The sequence below is a fragment of the Mustela putorius genome, unplaced genomic scaffold (genome assembly GCF_011764305.1).
Source record: "Mustela putorius furo isolate JIRA1106 unplaced genomic scaffold, ASM1176430v1.1 tig00000596_pilon_pilon_pilon, whole genome shotgun sequence".
Lineage (NCBI taxonomy): Eukaryota > Metazoa > Chordata > Mammalia > Carnivora > Mustelidae > Mustela > Mustela putorius.
Window position 1 is genome coordinate 11,933,450 of NW_025421428.1, and position 14,172 is coordinate 11,947,621.

Here is a 14,172-nt window from a genome sequence, read left to right on the forward strand (position 1 = left end):
GGTCTGGCAAGATGGTGGCAGTCCATAACAGCAGGAGCTCTCTTTCTAGAGCCAGTGCTCCCGAGGCTACTCGGGTGAGAATCAGAACAAATGGACTTGAACTACCGTGGGGATGAGTCTGCTACTCGCCTTCTCGCTCGGGGCGGTCTTTCTCTTCCCACCAGTCACTTGATGGCCTGGCTCTTTTTTCACTTGCACTTTCTTTTTTTAACAGATGATGAGAAGACTCTCCCACCTGCTCCAGTTCTTATGTTACTTTCAACAGATGGTGTGCTTTGTCCATTTTATATGATCAATCAAAATCCTGGGGTTAGGTCCCTCATGAAGACGCCAGAGAGGCTCTCATTAGAAGGAGAGCGACAATCCAAGTCATCAGGTACGTGCCTCTTCCTGCTCTGGCACAGAGGGAATACCAGGGGCTTGTTCCGGACCGTTGCCAAGGATGAACACTGTGTAGGGATGCACAGTGGTCCTCTTCATTGGGCCAGTCTGTCTTAATGAGGCTGGGACTAACTTTTCCTTGAGCATACGCACATTCTTGCATCCCACAAGCTTTTTTTTCCAACCTTTACTTTAGGGAAAAGGAAGTCCAGCCAGATGGATCCCATCAGGTCGTCTAGCAGCAGTGTCCTTTTACAGCACCCTGTGTTCTCTGGTCTGAATCCTACAGACATTGCGGTCCGAAGGGATTGTACATGCATGCGCTGAATGCCGTGTAACTTACGAATGTCACATTCATTGACAAAGCACTTATGGAATGTATCATGAAAATGCACTGTATACTTTTTTATTGTTTTTGCATGAGAAAAAAATGTGTACATAGGGAAAATACTAGAAAGGTGCATATTAAAATCTAAATAGTGGTTTTATCTGGTTGGTGGGAACATGGAGATTTTGTTTTTGTTTATATTTAATTTTCTTTAGGTTTCTTTTCCTCCTCTTTGAAAATATTGCTTAAGTAGTATGTGATTCTTGGAGGAAAATTAGAAAATACAAAATCATTTCGGAGCCCATCAGTCATCATCAGTAGCCGTAGTCAACATTTTTGGTACAGAGTCTTTATACACATAAATGTGCCCATGCAGACGCTAATCTGTACTTCCACATTTTTCAGTGATAGTGTATCACCTGCGAGAACTAGATATAAAACATTAAAAGAGGATTGTTCCATATTTTAAAATATCACCACTTCTCTCTTTGAATTCCATGACTGTAGCTGTCTCTGGCTTTAAAAAAAAAAAAAAAAAAGTGTGGTGGGACCAGTTCTCTATCTAAGAAAAAGCATGTTGACCAGCTGGCTTGGGTAAGGCTGACAGTGTATTTTCTTTCTGCTTCCCAGTGCAGAGTGCGTCATTCATAAACAGAGCTGTGGAGACACTTGGGCTCCTGCTGTTTGGCAGTGCGAGCCCAAGAAGTAAACAGGGACCAGGCAGACCCTGTATTAGTCTTGTGCTGGTGTGTCTCATCACCCACAGTGTGGCCTCCGAGTTGTTTTTTAACTTTAAGCGCTCCTGAGTACCACCAGTTACACTCATTTGCACGGTCGGTCTGTCTGTTCACAAGCAGTACACCTGTGGGGTTGGGAGCCTGCAGGATGATGTTTGTTTCTGAGCACAGTTCAGTGTGAGGGACTTTGCAACTAGCCCATCAAACCCCCAAACACACGGAGAGGCTAGTTTTATTTTTCGCCACTCCTAGAGAGAGCCCCGTCTTCGCTCACACGTGGTCCAAAGGAGGCGGCCGAGTTCAGATGAGCTGAAGAGAGCCTTGGAAGGGAGAAAGTAGGCAGCCAACTGTAGCTAAAGCGGTCCAGGGAAACGTTAATGGTTCTGCCTATTTCCACGCTACAGTTCCACGTATGCTGGGCTGAATGAGCAGGGGGTTTTCATATGTTCAATTCTATTTTCGGTTAGGAACATGCCCCTGATTTCTTTCGGGTCTGGCATATACGTTTCACATTGGTCTTTTGAATGTGTGTGGAACTGAGGAACATCTGTATGTTTGTGTCTTTGTCACTGCTTCCATATTGTGCGAAGGAAGTATGAACAATACATTTGCTAGCATTTTTACCCTGCCATAAAAGTGGCAGTTTACTGGGGTCTTCTTTTTCAGAAGTGTTTTCATACTTGTACCCTAAGTCTTTCTTTATTTTTGACATCGTGAAGGTAAACTGTCAGCTGAGACCCTTTGGAAGAATCAAGACCCAGTAACTTTATTTATAAAAAATATTGCTTCCTACTTATTTATTGACTTACTGAACTTGGCAAATTAAGATGTTTATAGAAATTTTGGAAAACAGAAAAATATTTAAACCTGCTCTTCCCTTCTAGTGTTTTTTTCATAAACATCTTTCTTCATAGTTGTAATCCTGTTGTACACATCTTTGGTGTTCATGCTTTTAATTTAAATTGTGTTTCTAGCTTCTTATGTAATCTTTGTGATTGATTTAAAAGAATGCTTACTATTCCATTGAACATCTTTTAGAATTTGGGTTGTGTTAAATGTCTTTTTCATGTTTCAGGTTATTCTTCTAGGCTTTATTCTTAGAAGTGGGATTACCAAGTCCATTCCTTAGGATTTTTTGAGACATAATGCCAAAGTGTTTTCTGAAATGTTATGCTAACTTAGGTACCTGCTGGTGTAAAAGGTTTCAGGTTCATTTTTCCCTTCCAAACATAGGAATTATACATATTTAAATTTTGATAATTTATAGGACAATAAAAATATATGCCATTTTAATTTGCATTTCTTTGATGAGGCAGATTGAATGTATTTTATGAATTAAGTTCTTATATCAGAGTCTTGAAATTTCTTCATCTCAATTTATATGAGCTTTTTAAAAAAATATAAAACATATTACCATTTGCCACAGAGTTTTCTTAGTTCATTTACCTTTAAGTTATGTAACCATTTTTACTCAGTCAAATCTTTTTTTGTTTTTTTTTTTAAGATTTTATTTATTTGACAGAGAGAGAGAGCAAGATCACAAGCAGGCAGAGAGGCAGGCAGAGAGAGAGGGGGAGGCAGGCTCCACGCTGAGCAGAGAGCCCGATGCGGGGCTTGATCCCAGGACCCTGGGATCATGACCCGAGTGGAAGGCATAGGTTCAACCCACTGAGCCACCCAGCCACCCCTTATTCAGTCAAATCTTAATCTTTTCCTTTTGTGGTTTTTTTCTTTTGGTTACTTCTAAATTTCAAGTTATTAGGCTCTTTAGTGACTCTTCACTTTTTGCCACGTTTGTTTGGAGATGTACACGTACATGTGCTTCTGCATGTGTAGACATCCTTAATTTATCTGGAATTGGTTTTAGTGACTATTACAAAGTGGAGGTCTGAATTAAAATTTTTCCCTGATTTCTGTGAAATGTTGCAGAATGGTTTCTTTTTCACTGTAACGTTGAGACATGCATTTTTTGATTCTGCCCGTGAAGTCCTATTAATCTAATGTCTTTCATGTCTTCTTTTTCCTTCAAAGTTTTGTCCATTTCACCATGTGGAAAGTCCACATCCATCCCACTACCCCCCCCCTTTTTTTCCCAAGATTTTATTTATTTATTTATTTATTGAGAGAGAGAGAGCGCGCACAAGTGGGCAGAGCAGTAGGCAGAGGAGAGGGAGAGGCAGGCTCCCTGATGAGCAGGGACCCTGGTGTGGGCTTGATCCCAGGACCCTGAGATCATGACCTGATCTGAAGGCAGACACTTAACCGACTGAGCCACCCAGGCTCCCCTCTTCCCCCCTGGCAAACTAGGACTGTTCTTTCTGGCTTCCTTCTGCCACGAGCCCTTTTCAGTTGTTTTCTGTCACGTGGACGTCCGTTGTTACTGCGCTAACTTCTCCCGTTTTCTCCATTTTGTTCACCACAGGGAGTACTCCCACTACCCCAACCTCGTCTCCAGCGCCGCAGAAGCTCGACGCGCCAGCCCCCGCAGCCCCGGGCCCACCAGGTCCACCTTCATCACTGTCTGCTCCGCCCTCCACCTTCTCTCTGCCTTCTGCTGTCGGAGCTCCTTCTGTGTTCTCCTTCGGCCCGTCTTCCTTGAGGTCATCTGCTGCTGGCCCAGGGGAGCCCCCGCCGTGTTCCAGTGGCTCGGGCGCGTCCATCTTCTCTTTCCCTTCCTCTCAAGCCTCCCTAGCGCCCACCCCTGGAGCCTCTCCCATGACGCCATCCGCAGCCTCGTTCTCCTTTGGAGCCTTGGGTTTTAAGCCTCCCCTGGAAAGCACGCCGATGTCAAGTGCGTCTGCTCCAAACATAGGACTGAAGACCGCCTTACCACCCTCAGTGGTCAAGGTCAACCTTAGTGAGAAGTAAGTAACACTTGAAGAAAGTCTGCTGCTTTGGTGGCATGAGTAGAAATATCACATGTTAGTAGCTGGAAATTGAGTTATTGTGAGTGAAGTTAAAATTAGATTTTCTCTTTTTTCCTGCCTTCCAAAGTAATAATGGCAAGTGGTAAGAATTTAAACAACGTAAAATGTTTGTGTTTAATCAGTGGTTGGAGTCCAGAAGAGTTTCTTAGAATTTTTTTTAATCATAAGAGGTTTATATTTATATGCTTGTTTTTGCTTTTTTAGATTTAAAATGTAGGAGATCCTCCTTATTTTTACTCATTATTTAATTAATTTATTTATTTACTTTGAGAGGGAGAGCACCTGTGCAGAGGGAGGGGGAATCCCACACAGGCTCCATGCCCAGCACGGATCCCCCTGCGGGGCTCGATCCCATGACCCCGACATCATGACCTGAGCTGAAATCAAGAGTCAGATGCTCAACCAGCTTAGCCATCCAGGCGACCTGATATTCCTTTTTTTTTTTTTTTTATTTGACAGAGAGAGATCACAAGTAGGCAGAGAGGCAGGCAGAGAGAGAGAGAGAGAGGGAAGCAGGCTCCCTGCTGAGCAGAGAGCCCGATGCAGGACTCGATCCCAGGACCCTGAGATCATGACCTGAGCCGAAGGCAGAGGCTTAACCCACTGAGCCACCCAGGTGCCCCGATATTCCTTATTTTTAAAAAAGTGAAGCAATAAGGAATATATGTCCTAGGAGGGGAATGAATCTCTTGTGGTCCTTTTCCCCTTTACTCTCTGAGGCACTTCGTGATAGCCACCACGGTGGTCTGTGAAGTTGTCCCTGTATCAGGTGACTCTCCTGCCCGATGGTCCTCAGGGGCCTTTCAGTGCTGTTCCAGGACAGTCCAGACTCCATAACATGGTCCTCGCTTTCTTCCCTGTGGGGCTCCTGCCGACTCCCTCAGATCGCATTTTTTTACCACTTTATCTGCTGCTCGAGTTCTCCCCGCTAGCGTGCACGCCTGCGGGAAGCGATCCCAGCTTGCCCGCGCTCCCCTCTGCTGGCTCCCCTTGCCCCGGAGGCAGTACTGGCTGTCATCCCCGCTGCTGCCATGGTCACACAGCCACCTCATTCTAACGGCTGCCTGGAATCCACTTTGTAGTCTCACTGAAATGTCCCTGGCCAGTCAGCTCACACTGGACGTTTAGATTGTTTCTAGGCTTTTGCTCTGTAGGTGAAACTTAACTTTCCATGACCATGAACATCCCAAAGACGGTGATCTGCTCCCCTCTGCCTTTCTCACTCCCCAGAGGGGTGAGCGCCCCGAAGTGAGTTCTCAGTGATTTCCTCAGCAGAAGGACAATGCTAGCCTCTCCGTAAGTTTATTGGAGCCCCCGCCTCCTTTTTTTTTTTTCACTTGTCTTGATAAAAGAAAAATATTTCATAATTTCACTTCTCCTTCATGTTAGGTCTCGTTATTTTCATGGAGTAGTTTACTCCTCAGTATACAGAAGATAAGATCAAATGTTTCCTTGGCAGCGTTCACCTTTTGTAAGAAATAGCTAAATGTTTCTGTCTCACGAAGGCAAAAGCACAGGAGCAGTAAGTCCCCTCCGTGGCATTGTTCACGACCAGCGTGAAGGGGCCTCAGCGCGGGCGCTCCTCAAGCAGTCGGGCTGCCGTTTCAGGTTCACTGCCATGGCTCCCTCCACTCCTGCCATCAGCTCCCAGGGTGTGCCCGCGACATTGCCGTTCCCCTCTGCCACCAAGCCGGCTACTTCTGGACCCCTCAGCCACCCCACGCCCCTCTCAGCACCGCCCAGCTCCGTGTCAAAGTCCTCGGTCTCTCCCTCGGCATCAGGTATGATTTTAAGCAAACTGCTCCAGAGCTCAGCTCTGAGTTCCTGCATCTGCGTGTTTCAGTTGTTAGGAACCCTCGCCCCCGTAGTCAGATGAGACCCATTTGTTCTTGCTTCCTGTGTCTCATGCTGGTGAGCTCTGACAGTCGTGCTCTCGGTATTCTCGGCTGTGAGGATTGCCGCAGCCTGGGTGCTGCCACACTTGGCTCTCCCGACATTTCTCATGGAGCTAAGCGTACCTGATGATTCAAAAGGAAGTCTCTTGTTGGGTGCCATCTTTCTTCACGTGCAGCCTGCCCTACGTGAAGGGCAGTTATAGAACAGTTAGGAAAGTTCCATAGACGAGGGAAGGCCTGCAGTACTCATAGGCTTATTGCTTCTGATGGCTGACTGTGATTTTCACACTCAGCCCTACTGTGAGTGAATCTCTAATAAATGATGATTATAAGTGGAAATAGTTCGTATAACCAAGTTGGATCCAAGTGCATAGTATAGCTCTATGAGCAAACGTCCCCAGCCTTTTTTCATACCTGCAGAAAGATTGTGTAAACTATGTAACAATGAGTGTGCCCTCCGCCAAGACAACACTTGGTAACATTCTGCACCGTTTGCTTTGTGTCTTCTTAGCATACATTTTTTTTCATTAAAATATTTGAGAGTTAATCACAGAGACTTCACCCCTAAACACGTAAGCACATATCTCTTAAATACAGGGTTACGTGATATGTTTTCACACTCAGGAAATTAACCATAATCTAATCTGTAGCCCATATTGACACTTGCACGGTTGTCCCAATAATGTTCTTTCTGGTTTTTTTCCCTCCAGTCAAGGACCACATATTCTATTCCAGTTTTTTCTCTTTAGTCTCAGTGTCAAATATTCCTTTGCCATTCTCATCTTTCTCAGCATTGACATTCGTGGAGAGGTCAGGCCAGTAGTTTGGGAAGTCTTGCCTTAGTCTTTTCATATCTGTTTTCAGTATAGGAGAGGAAACTTGAACTGTGATGTGCATACATGGTCTCCATTTCCACTGCTCACTGCCAGGATCTCCACCCCCCACCCCATTGCCATTATTTAATTCTTACGGTTTGGAGGGTCCTGGGTTATTGGATTATAAATCCAGTGGCATTCTAGACTCCCTGGGGTATCCTATCCCTAATAGGTCAATCAGGCTCTCTGGAGGTGAGGTTTGGGTATGAGTTTCTGGTATAGTTGTTTTTTTTAAAAGCTCCCTAGGTGATTCTAATGTGCAAAAAAAGCAAGCCTTTTTCTAGAAGCTTCCAGGAGGGTCCTGAAGATCATGTGAGTTCTTACAAGGTAATGGGATTATTTGCACGTTGTACCCAGTTTCCAGATGTGCAATAGGAGTCTCTGGGGAGTAAAGATGGGCCGAATGGCCAGCCTCTGGGGCCTGCACAAAAATGCACGTACCTGCTACTATCAGAGACTTTCCAGTTTTATCTGCTTTATAAAATAGAGTTTCACATCTAAAAATGTATTTTGTGTTTTTTCATGATCTTGGATCAGTCCTGACAAGCTGGATGCTGCTCTTGGTAACATAAATCATGGAAGGGAGGCCAGGGACACCGAGACGCTTGCTTTTTTAGATTTGAGGGAAGGACACCTGTGCTGGGAGGCAAGAAATGCTCTCTGTTTTCACTGACCTCTTATTCCAGCAGGGCGGTCTACTCAGGGCAGCCCAGGCCCCGTGCCCTCCATGGTGCAGAAGTCGCCCAGGATAACCCCTCCACTGGCCAAGTCAGGCTCTCCCCAGGTATGTTCAAACCCGGCTTATCGTGGTGTGTGTTCATCTACTGTCCCATCATGCGTGCTCTTTTTAAAGTAGGTTTTCGTGGTTTAGAATTTATGCCTTTGAAATAGTACTTCGAGCTATGTGGTGGGAGTTACTGAAGTCGGAGCTTGGAACGTTTGTAATGTTTGCTCCTAAATGCCATTTCTCTCAGCCCCAGAGTCTTAGCGCTGTTTTCTCTGCTGGTTCCTGAGCTTGTTGTGCTGTGCTGATGACTTTGGTGTATTCTCTCTCTCTCTCTCTCTCTGAAAAGACTGTAGGGCCTGTTTTTTTCCCTCTCATTCCCAAAATAACTGAGAAATCTATCCAGTTCCGTCTTCTGTGCTTTCCATAACATCTCAGTTTATCCATAACATTTCAGTTTATTTTACTTAACTTTTTTATTGGCATGTAATACACATGGGTAAAAAAGTATTTCCGTGTAGCAGCTGAATACGCCTTGGTAACAACACTCACCTCAGATCAAGAAATAGCACATTATGGGGCGCCTGGGTGGCTCAGTGGGTTAAGCCTCTGCCTTCAGCTCAGGTCATGATCTCAGGGTCCTGGGATTGAGCCCAGCATTGGGCTGTCTGCTCAGCAGGGGCCTGCTTCCCGCCCCCACCCCCATCTCTCTCTGTCTGCCTCTTTGCCTACTTGTGATCTTTCTCTGTCAAATAAATAAGTAAAATCTTTAAAAAAAAAAAAAAAAAAGAAAGAAAGAAAGAAAAAGGAAAAAAAGGAAATGGCACCATTACCAGGACCCCAGAATTCTCCCTTACATGTGCCCTTTTTAATTATTCCCCTTGCCGAAGTAGGCCCCCTGCTATGATTTCTGACAGCGGAGCTTAGTTTGGCCAGTTCATACCTTCTCTAAAATGGAATCACATGGTGTTTTCTTGTATCAGGCAGTTTGGCTCAACATTATGTTCGTGAGATTGATCCGTATCATTGTGGCCGTGTGGAATTCATGGGGTGGCTATACGACAAGTATTTATCCTACCTGACAGACATCTGAAGAGCTTCCAGGTTGAAGTTACTGCGAATAGCATTGTTGTGAGCATGCTAGTTGAGGTCAAGGTCTGGGGGTGAACATATATATGCATTTCTGTTGGGTGTCTGCTGAGGAGTGGAATTGCTGGGCCACAGGATACACGTGTATATTTCTTTTCAGTAAATGCCCACCGGGAATATAAGAGAGTCAGCTGTTCCATATCCTCATTGGTCCTGCGATTTTTCATTTCTTATTGTTATATTTTGCAGTTTTAATTAGTATTTCCCTGGTGACCACTAAATTCAACCTTTTTTCCATGTGATTTTGGCCATTTGACTATCTTCTTTAATGAGGTGTCTGTTCTCAAGTCTTTAATCTTTTTTTCTATGTGGTTTTCTGTCTTCTTACAGATTTCTGTCAGAGTTCCTTGTACTACAAATACTTTCTCTGTGAATTGCTTTTTCATTCTGCTCGTGGTGTCTTTTGGTGGCAAGGTTTTTTTTTTGTTTTTTTTTTTTAAGATTTTATTTATTTATCCGACAGAGATCACAAGTAGGCAGAGAGGCAGGCAGAGAGAGAGGAGGAAGCAGGCTCCCTGCTGAGTAGAGAGCCCGATGCTGGGCTCGATCCCAGGACGCTGCGATCAAGACCTGAGCCAGAGGCAGAGGCTTTAACCCACTGAGCCACCCAGGAGCCCCTGGTGGCAAGTTTTTAATATAGTTCAGTATACCACCTTTTCTTTTATGATGAGTGCTTTTTGTATTCTGTTTTAGAAATTATTTCTGGTTCCAAGGGGTCAAAAAGATATATTCCTGTGTTTTTCTAAAAGCTTTATTATTTTCTTTTCATATTTAGATTTACAATTTATCATCTCAGTTTATTACTACGATTTAACTTTAGGAGAGTTTTATGTCACTTTCCCACTTGATTTGTGTGCCCTGGAGACCAGAGTCATGGTTTTTCCTTCTCTTTGCCAATTGACCTTATTCCTGCCCTCAGCATGGACCCCGCAGGGCACACAGTAAATACCCAGCTTACAGGTCTAGCTTTTGGCTTGGTGCACAACACATGGTATTTGTTAGATCAATGTTTGCTGTTTTTTGTTTTTCATTTTTTTTTTAAAGATTTTATTTAGTTATTTAATAGAGAGAGAGAGAGAGAGATCACAAGCAGGCAGAGAGGCAGGCAGAGAGGGGGAAGGAGGCTCCCCGCTGAGCAGAGAGCCTGATATGGGGCTCAATCCCAGGACCCTGAGATCATGACCTGAGCCAAAGGCAGAGGTTTAACCCACTGAGCCACCCAGATGCCCTCAGTGTTTGCTGTTTTAATGGTTGCTTATGCAGTCTACAAATCCTCTATATGGTAATTGCTGTAGGTATCAAATAATCTAAAAGCCATCTCAAGTTACAATGTCTCTACAGCAGAACTCTTGATTTCTGTCTCCTTAAGAACCTGTTCCAGGTGGTATGCTCAAGCCCCAAACCCAGAAGGCATTCTGGATCCCGCTACTTAACAGAAGCTCCCCCTAATCCTTACTAGCAGAAGATCTTGTCAGCTGTACGCTGATGTGTCATGTGTGTGGCATGAACCCACAGCCGTTGTCCCCGTGGACGTCATATTTCAGACCATTGTCATCTCTTGCCTCGTTACCCTCCTGCCTGGTTTCCCTCTTTCTTCTCCCTCTCACTGACATCTCTGCTTGATTTAGCAGCAAGAGAGATCTTTTAAAATCCTAAATCAAAGAACAAAGTCTCCCAGAGCTCCAACAGTAGTTTTCCAGCACCCTTAGAAACATACCCAGACTCCTTAGTTTAGTCGTACACGACCTGCCCAGCCCTTTCCCTCCCTGACTTTCCCGGCCCACGTCTCCTCTCTCTCTCGGCCCCCACCGTGCCGGAGCTCTTTCCTGCCTCGCGTTCTCCACCTGCTCTTCTTGCTGCCTGGCAGGTGCTTCCCCTAGAACTTTCTGTAGCTTTCTGCTTTATCTCAGGACTCAGTTCAGTGACTGTGCTCAGTGAGGGTTTTCCAGGCCCCCTCCTCTCCACTCGTGCCCCCTTTCTCTTCTTAGGTTCCTGTTTACTTTTGTCCTGTCACTGTCCGCAGCTAAAATGATCTGGCTGGTTTACAGCTTAGTGTTGGTAGAAGGTAAGGACCAGCAGAGCAGAGACCTATTTTGTCCTGTTCGCCTCTCTCCACCGTCTAGAACATGCCTTACAGCAAGTAGGTACTCGCTCAGTGTGGGTTCGAAAGAAGGAGCGAGGGAGCAGTGACTGTATTGTGAAGCTGCTGCTTCAACACGGGCTGGGGGTGTGTCTGTCAACCTTGTGCTTTCCATTGCAGGCGAAATCACTTCAGCCTCCCGTTGCAGAGAAGCAGGGACACCAGTGGAAAGAGTCAGATCCCGTGATGGCTGGAATCGGGGAGGAGGTAAAGTCCTTCCTGCAGATTTTTTCCAGAAGTAGCCCTGACCATGAGACTGGAGTGACTCTGAGTGCATACCTGTGCATGACTGTTTTGTTCTGGCATTTGGCCATAGTGCACCCTGGGGCCTCGTGCTGTGAGGGCCTGGGAGCTGTGAGTTCAGCCCTTCCTCTTTTCTGGCTCCTGTAGATCGCGCACTTTCAGAAGGAGTTGGGAGAACTGAAAGCCCGGACTTCCAAAGCCTGTTTCCAAGTGGGTAATTTGGAGGAGATGAAGATGCTGCGGATGGAGTCCGATGACCTGCACACCTTTCTCTTAGAGATCAAGGAGACCACGGAGGTCTGGGCTTGTGATGTTCTTCCTGATTTGAATTGTGCTTTCAAAGTCGCTCCCCCAGCACTCCATTCTTCAGGGGCTCCAGTGTTGTTTTTTTAAGAAGGATGAGTAGTTTACCTAGGAATGCCCAAGTTCAGATCCTGTCTTCAGCACTTAACAAATTATGTGACTTTAGGCAAGTTAATGTAGCTACTCTAGGTTTTCGTTTTTTCATACAGAACATGGACTAATTATAGTTTCTACCCCACTGACCCATACCAGCCACTCTATAAAAGTCTCTTACAGTTACTAGTTTAGGTATATTTGAAAATTGACCATAGTTTATAATAAATTATTAGATTATGGTAAAGGGTTAGGTTTAAGAGCGTATATGGTATAAAAATACCATGTATTTATTGTTAATGGTATTTACTGTGTTACTGTTACTACTGCTTACCACGTGCCAGGCACCGTGTTATCTTGCAGACTCCTCAGACCATCCTGTTTGGTAGGTGCTATTGCTCTCTCTTGCAAGTTAGGAAGCTGCAGTATAGACAGGTGAAAGCATTGGCCCAAAGCTACCCAGTTACCATGTGCCAGTCCCTGACCGTCTGCCTCCAGAGCCCTGCTCTGAAAACTGTCCCTGGAAAGAGACCAGTTCTCCAGGCTGTCGGCAGTGATTGTCTTCGGGTAGTGGGACTGTAGGAAAAACCAGTAGCTTTTCTTACTCTTTGAGTTTCTGGTCAGTGGAATATGTGGTTTTTCAGTGAGGAAGAAAAAAAAAAAACTTCAGAAAGTGAATGTTTGTATTTTTCTTTTCAAATACTGACTTTCTTTTTGTAGACTCACAGGTGCATCATGTAAGCTATTGGAGAAACACCAAGTAGTTGTCCTTGATCCAGACGGAAAGGTTTGTTTCTCGGAAACAAACACTTTCTCTCAGTATGGCCCTTGTATCTTTTCTAGTCTCTCCATGGAGACATCAGTACCCTGAAAACAACTTTACTTGAGGGCTTTGCTGGTGTGGAAGAAGCCAGGGAACAAAACGAGAGGGATTGCGACTCTGGGTATCTGCACTTGCTCTATAAGAGACCCCTGGACCCCAAGAGTGAAGCCCAGCTCCAGGTAGGAGGATCCAGCCCAAGTGAGAGGTTTAAAACCAACTCCTGCAAGTCATTCTCCCTTGTGAGGTCTTAAATCAGGGGCCTGCCCTTCGGATGTTGTTGATTTTCTGTGAATAATTTGCCCGCTTTCCATAGATGTCCTTGGTTGTGACAAAGAAAAGAGCACTTTTCCACTTCATGTTTTACAGAATTAAAACTGGCATTAGAATTCTTGATTCAGTGGTAAGCTTGGTGGAAAGCATACCATTGAAAAAAATATATTTAAAAATCAAATCATGAATAATAAGATTTCATGTTGCAGTTGCTCATTGAGTGCTAAGTACGGTGCTGGGTGTGTTTTCCACTGTATTTCTAGACTTCAGCTGCACCGCAAGATGAGAGTCACTGATCTTACTCTATGCAGTTACGGAAGTTGGGCCCTATGGTCTCAGGAGCTTGACCACAATGGTGATGTTTTAGTAAGCGTGAACAGTTAGAAAGCTCTAACTGGGCTTGGGCTCTTTTCTGTACACCAGACCTCAGCAAAGTTACTTCTCTCATTCATTTATAATAATTCTTATTCTCTGTTATAGCAAAATCTGGTTTTCGTTTCCATCTTTCAGTTTATGGAAAATTGTTTCATCACAAGCTTTCACGGGGTCACCTCCTCTCTCTGCGTTTGCCCGAGTCCTGGTAGGAAAGGGTGCCTCTGAGCTTCTCCCCTAGGATGTGCGGTCTGAGAGTGTGATGGATGCCTTCCCGCCTTGGGAGGTTTGAGACTGCAGACTCGGCACTTCCTGCCATCTCCATCCCATCCCGGGCAACTTGACCGCTGGTAGGAAGAGAGTCTGAGGAACCCCCGCTGTGTCTCTCAGTCCTTGAAGGCTGTGAGTGCTTACTGTCGTAGCAAGCGAGCGGGCGCCCTACCTGCCACTCAGCAGACGACTGCCTCCTCATTGCATCTCCAAACACTTCGTCCCTTTGTGCGTTTTACCTCTTGCTCTGTGTCCAGAGCAAAAGAAAAGCATGTAGCTTTGGGGGGACACTTGCCCCATTCAAAAGGAAATGCTTTTCTTTTGTCACAAAACTAAGATAATAACCGCTAGCATTTATCGAGCACATACCACGTACAAAAGACGGATAAGGAGGCAGATGTTGGAACGGCACAGGTGTCCCCGTGAGTAAATGCTAGAGCCTGAGTCTGGCTCGGAGCCTGGGCTCCTCACCACCGTGCCGTGCTGACCCAGGTGGATAAGTGGCCGTGGGAAAGGGAATCTATGAATGTGGGATCAGTTGCTGTGGCGGTGCCGATGAGGGAGCAGCTAAGCCACAGAGAAGTGCCTGTGACAGGCCGCATAAGAGAAGTTGGCTTTTCAGGTAGATGGAGGTGGGGGGCA

The 14,172-nt window shown here is 45.3% G+C and overlaps 1 protein-coding gene across 5 annotated transcripts in view; it reads left to right on the forward strand.

Moving 5' to 3' along the window:
* The window catches only part of NUP214 (nucleoporin 214), a 102,190-nt gene that overhangs the window by 14,770 nt on the left and 73,248 nt on the right, over positions 1-14,172 (forward strand). For 3 of the 5 annotated variants that reach the window (XM_013058628.2, XM_013058630.2, XM_013058631.2), the window contains exons 11-17: positions 215-376; positions 3,869-4,310; positions 5,982-6,154; positions 7,830-7,927; positions 11,277-11,363; positions 11,547-11,696; positions 12,639-12,797. In XM_013058628.2, coding sequence (XP_012914082.1) covers positions 215-376; positions 3,869-4,310; positions 5,982-6,154; positions 7,830-7,927; positions 11,277-11,363; positions 11,547-11,696; positions 12,639-12,797 — 1,271 coding nt within the window. The remainder of the gene's footprint in view (positions 1-214; positions 377-3,868; positions 4,311-5,981; positions 6,155-7,829; positions 7,928-11,276; positions 11,364-11,546; positions 11,697-12,638; positions 12,798-14,172) is intronic. The other 2 variants (XM_045082610.1, XM_013058629.2) reach the window with 2 other exon arrangements.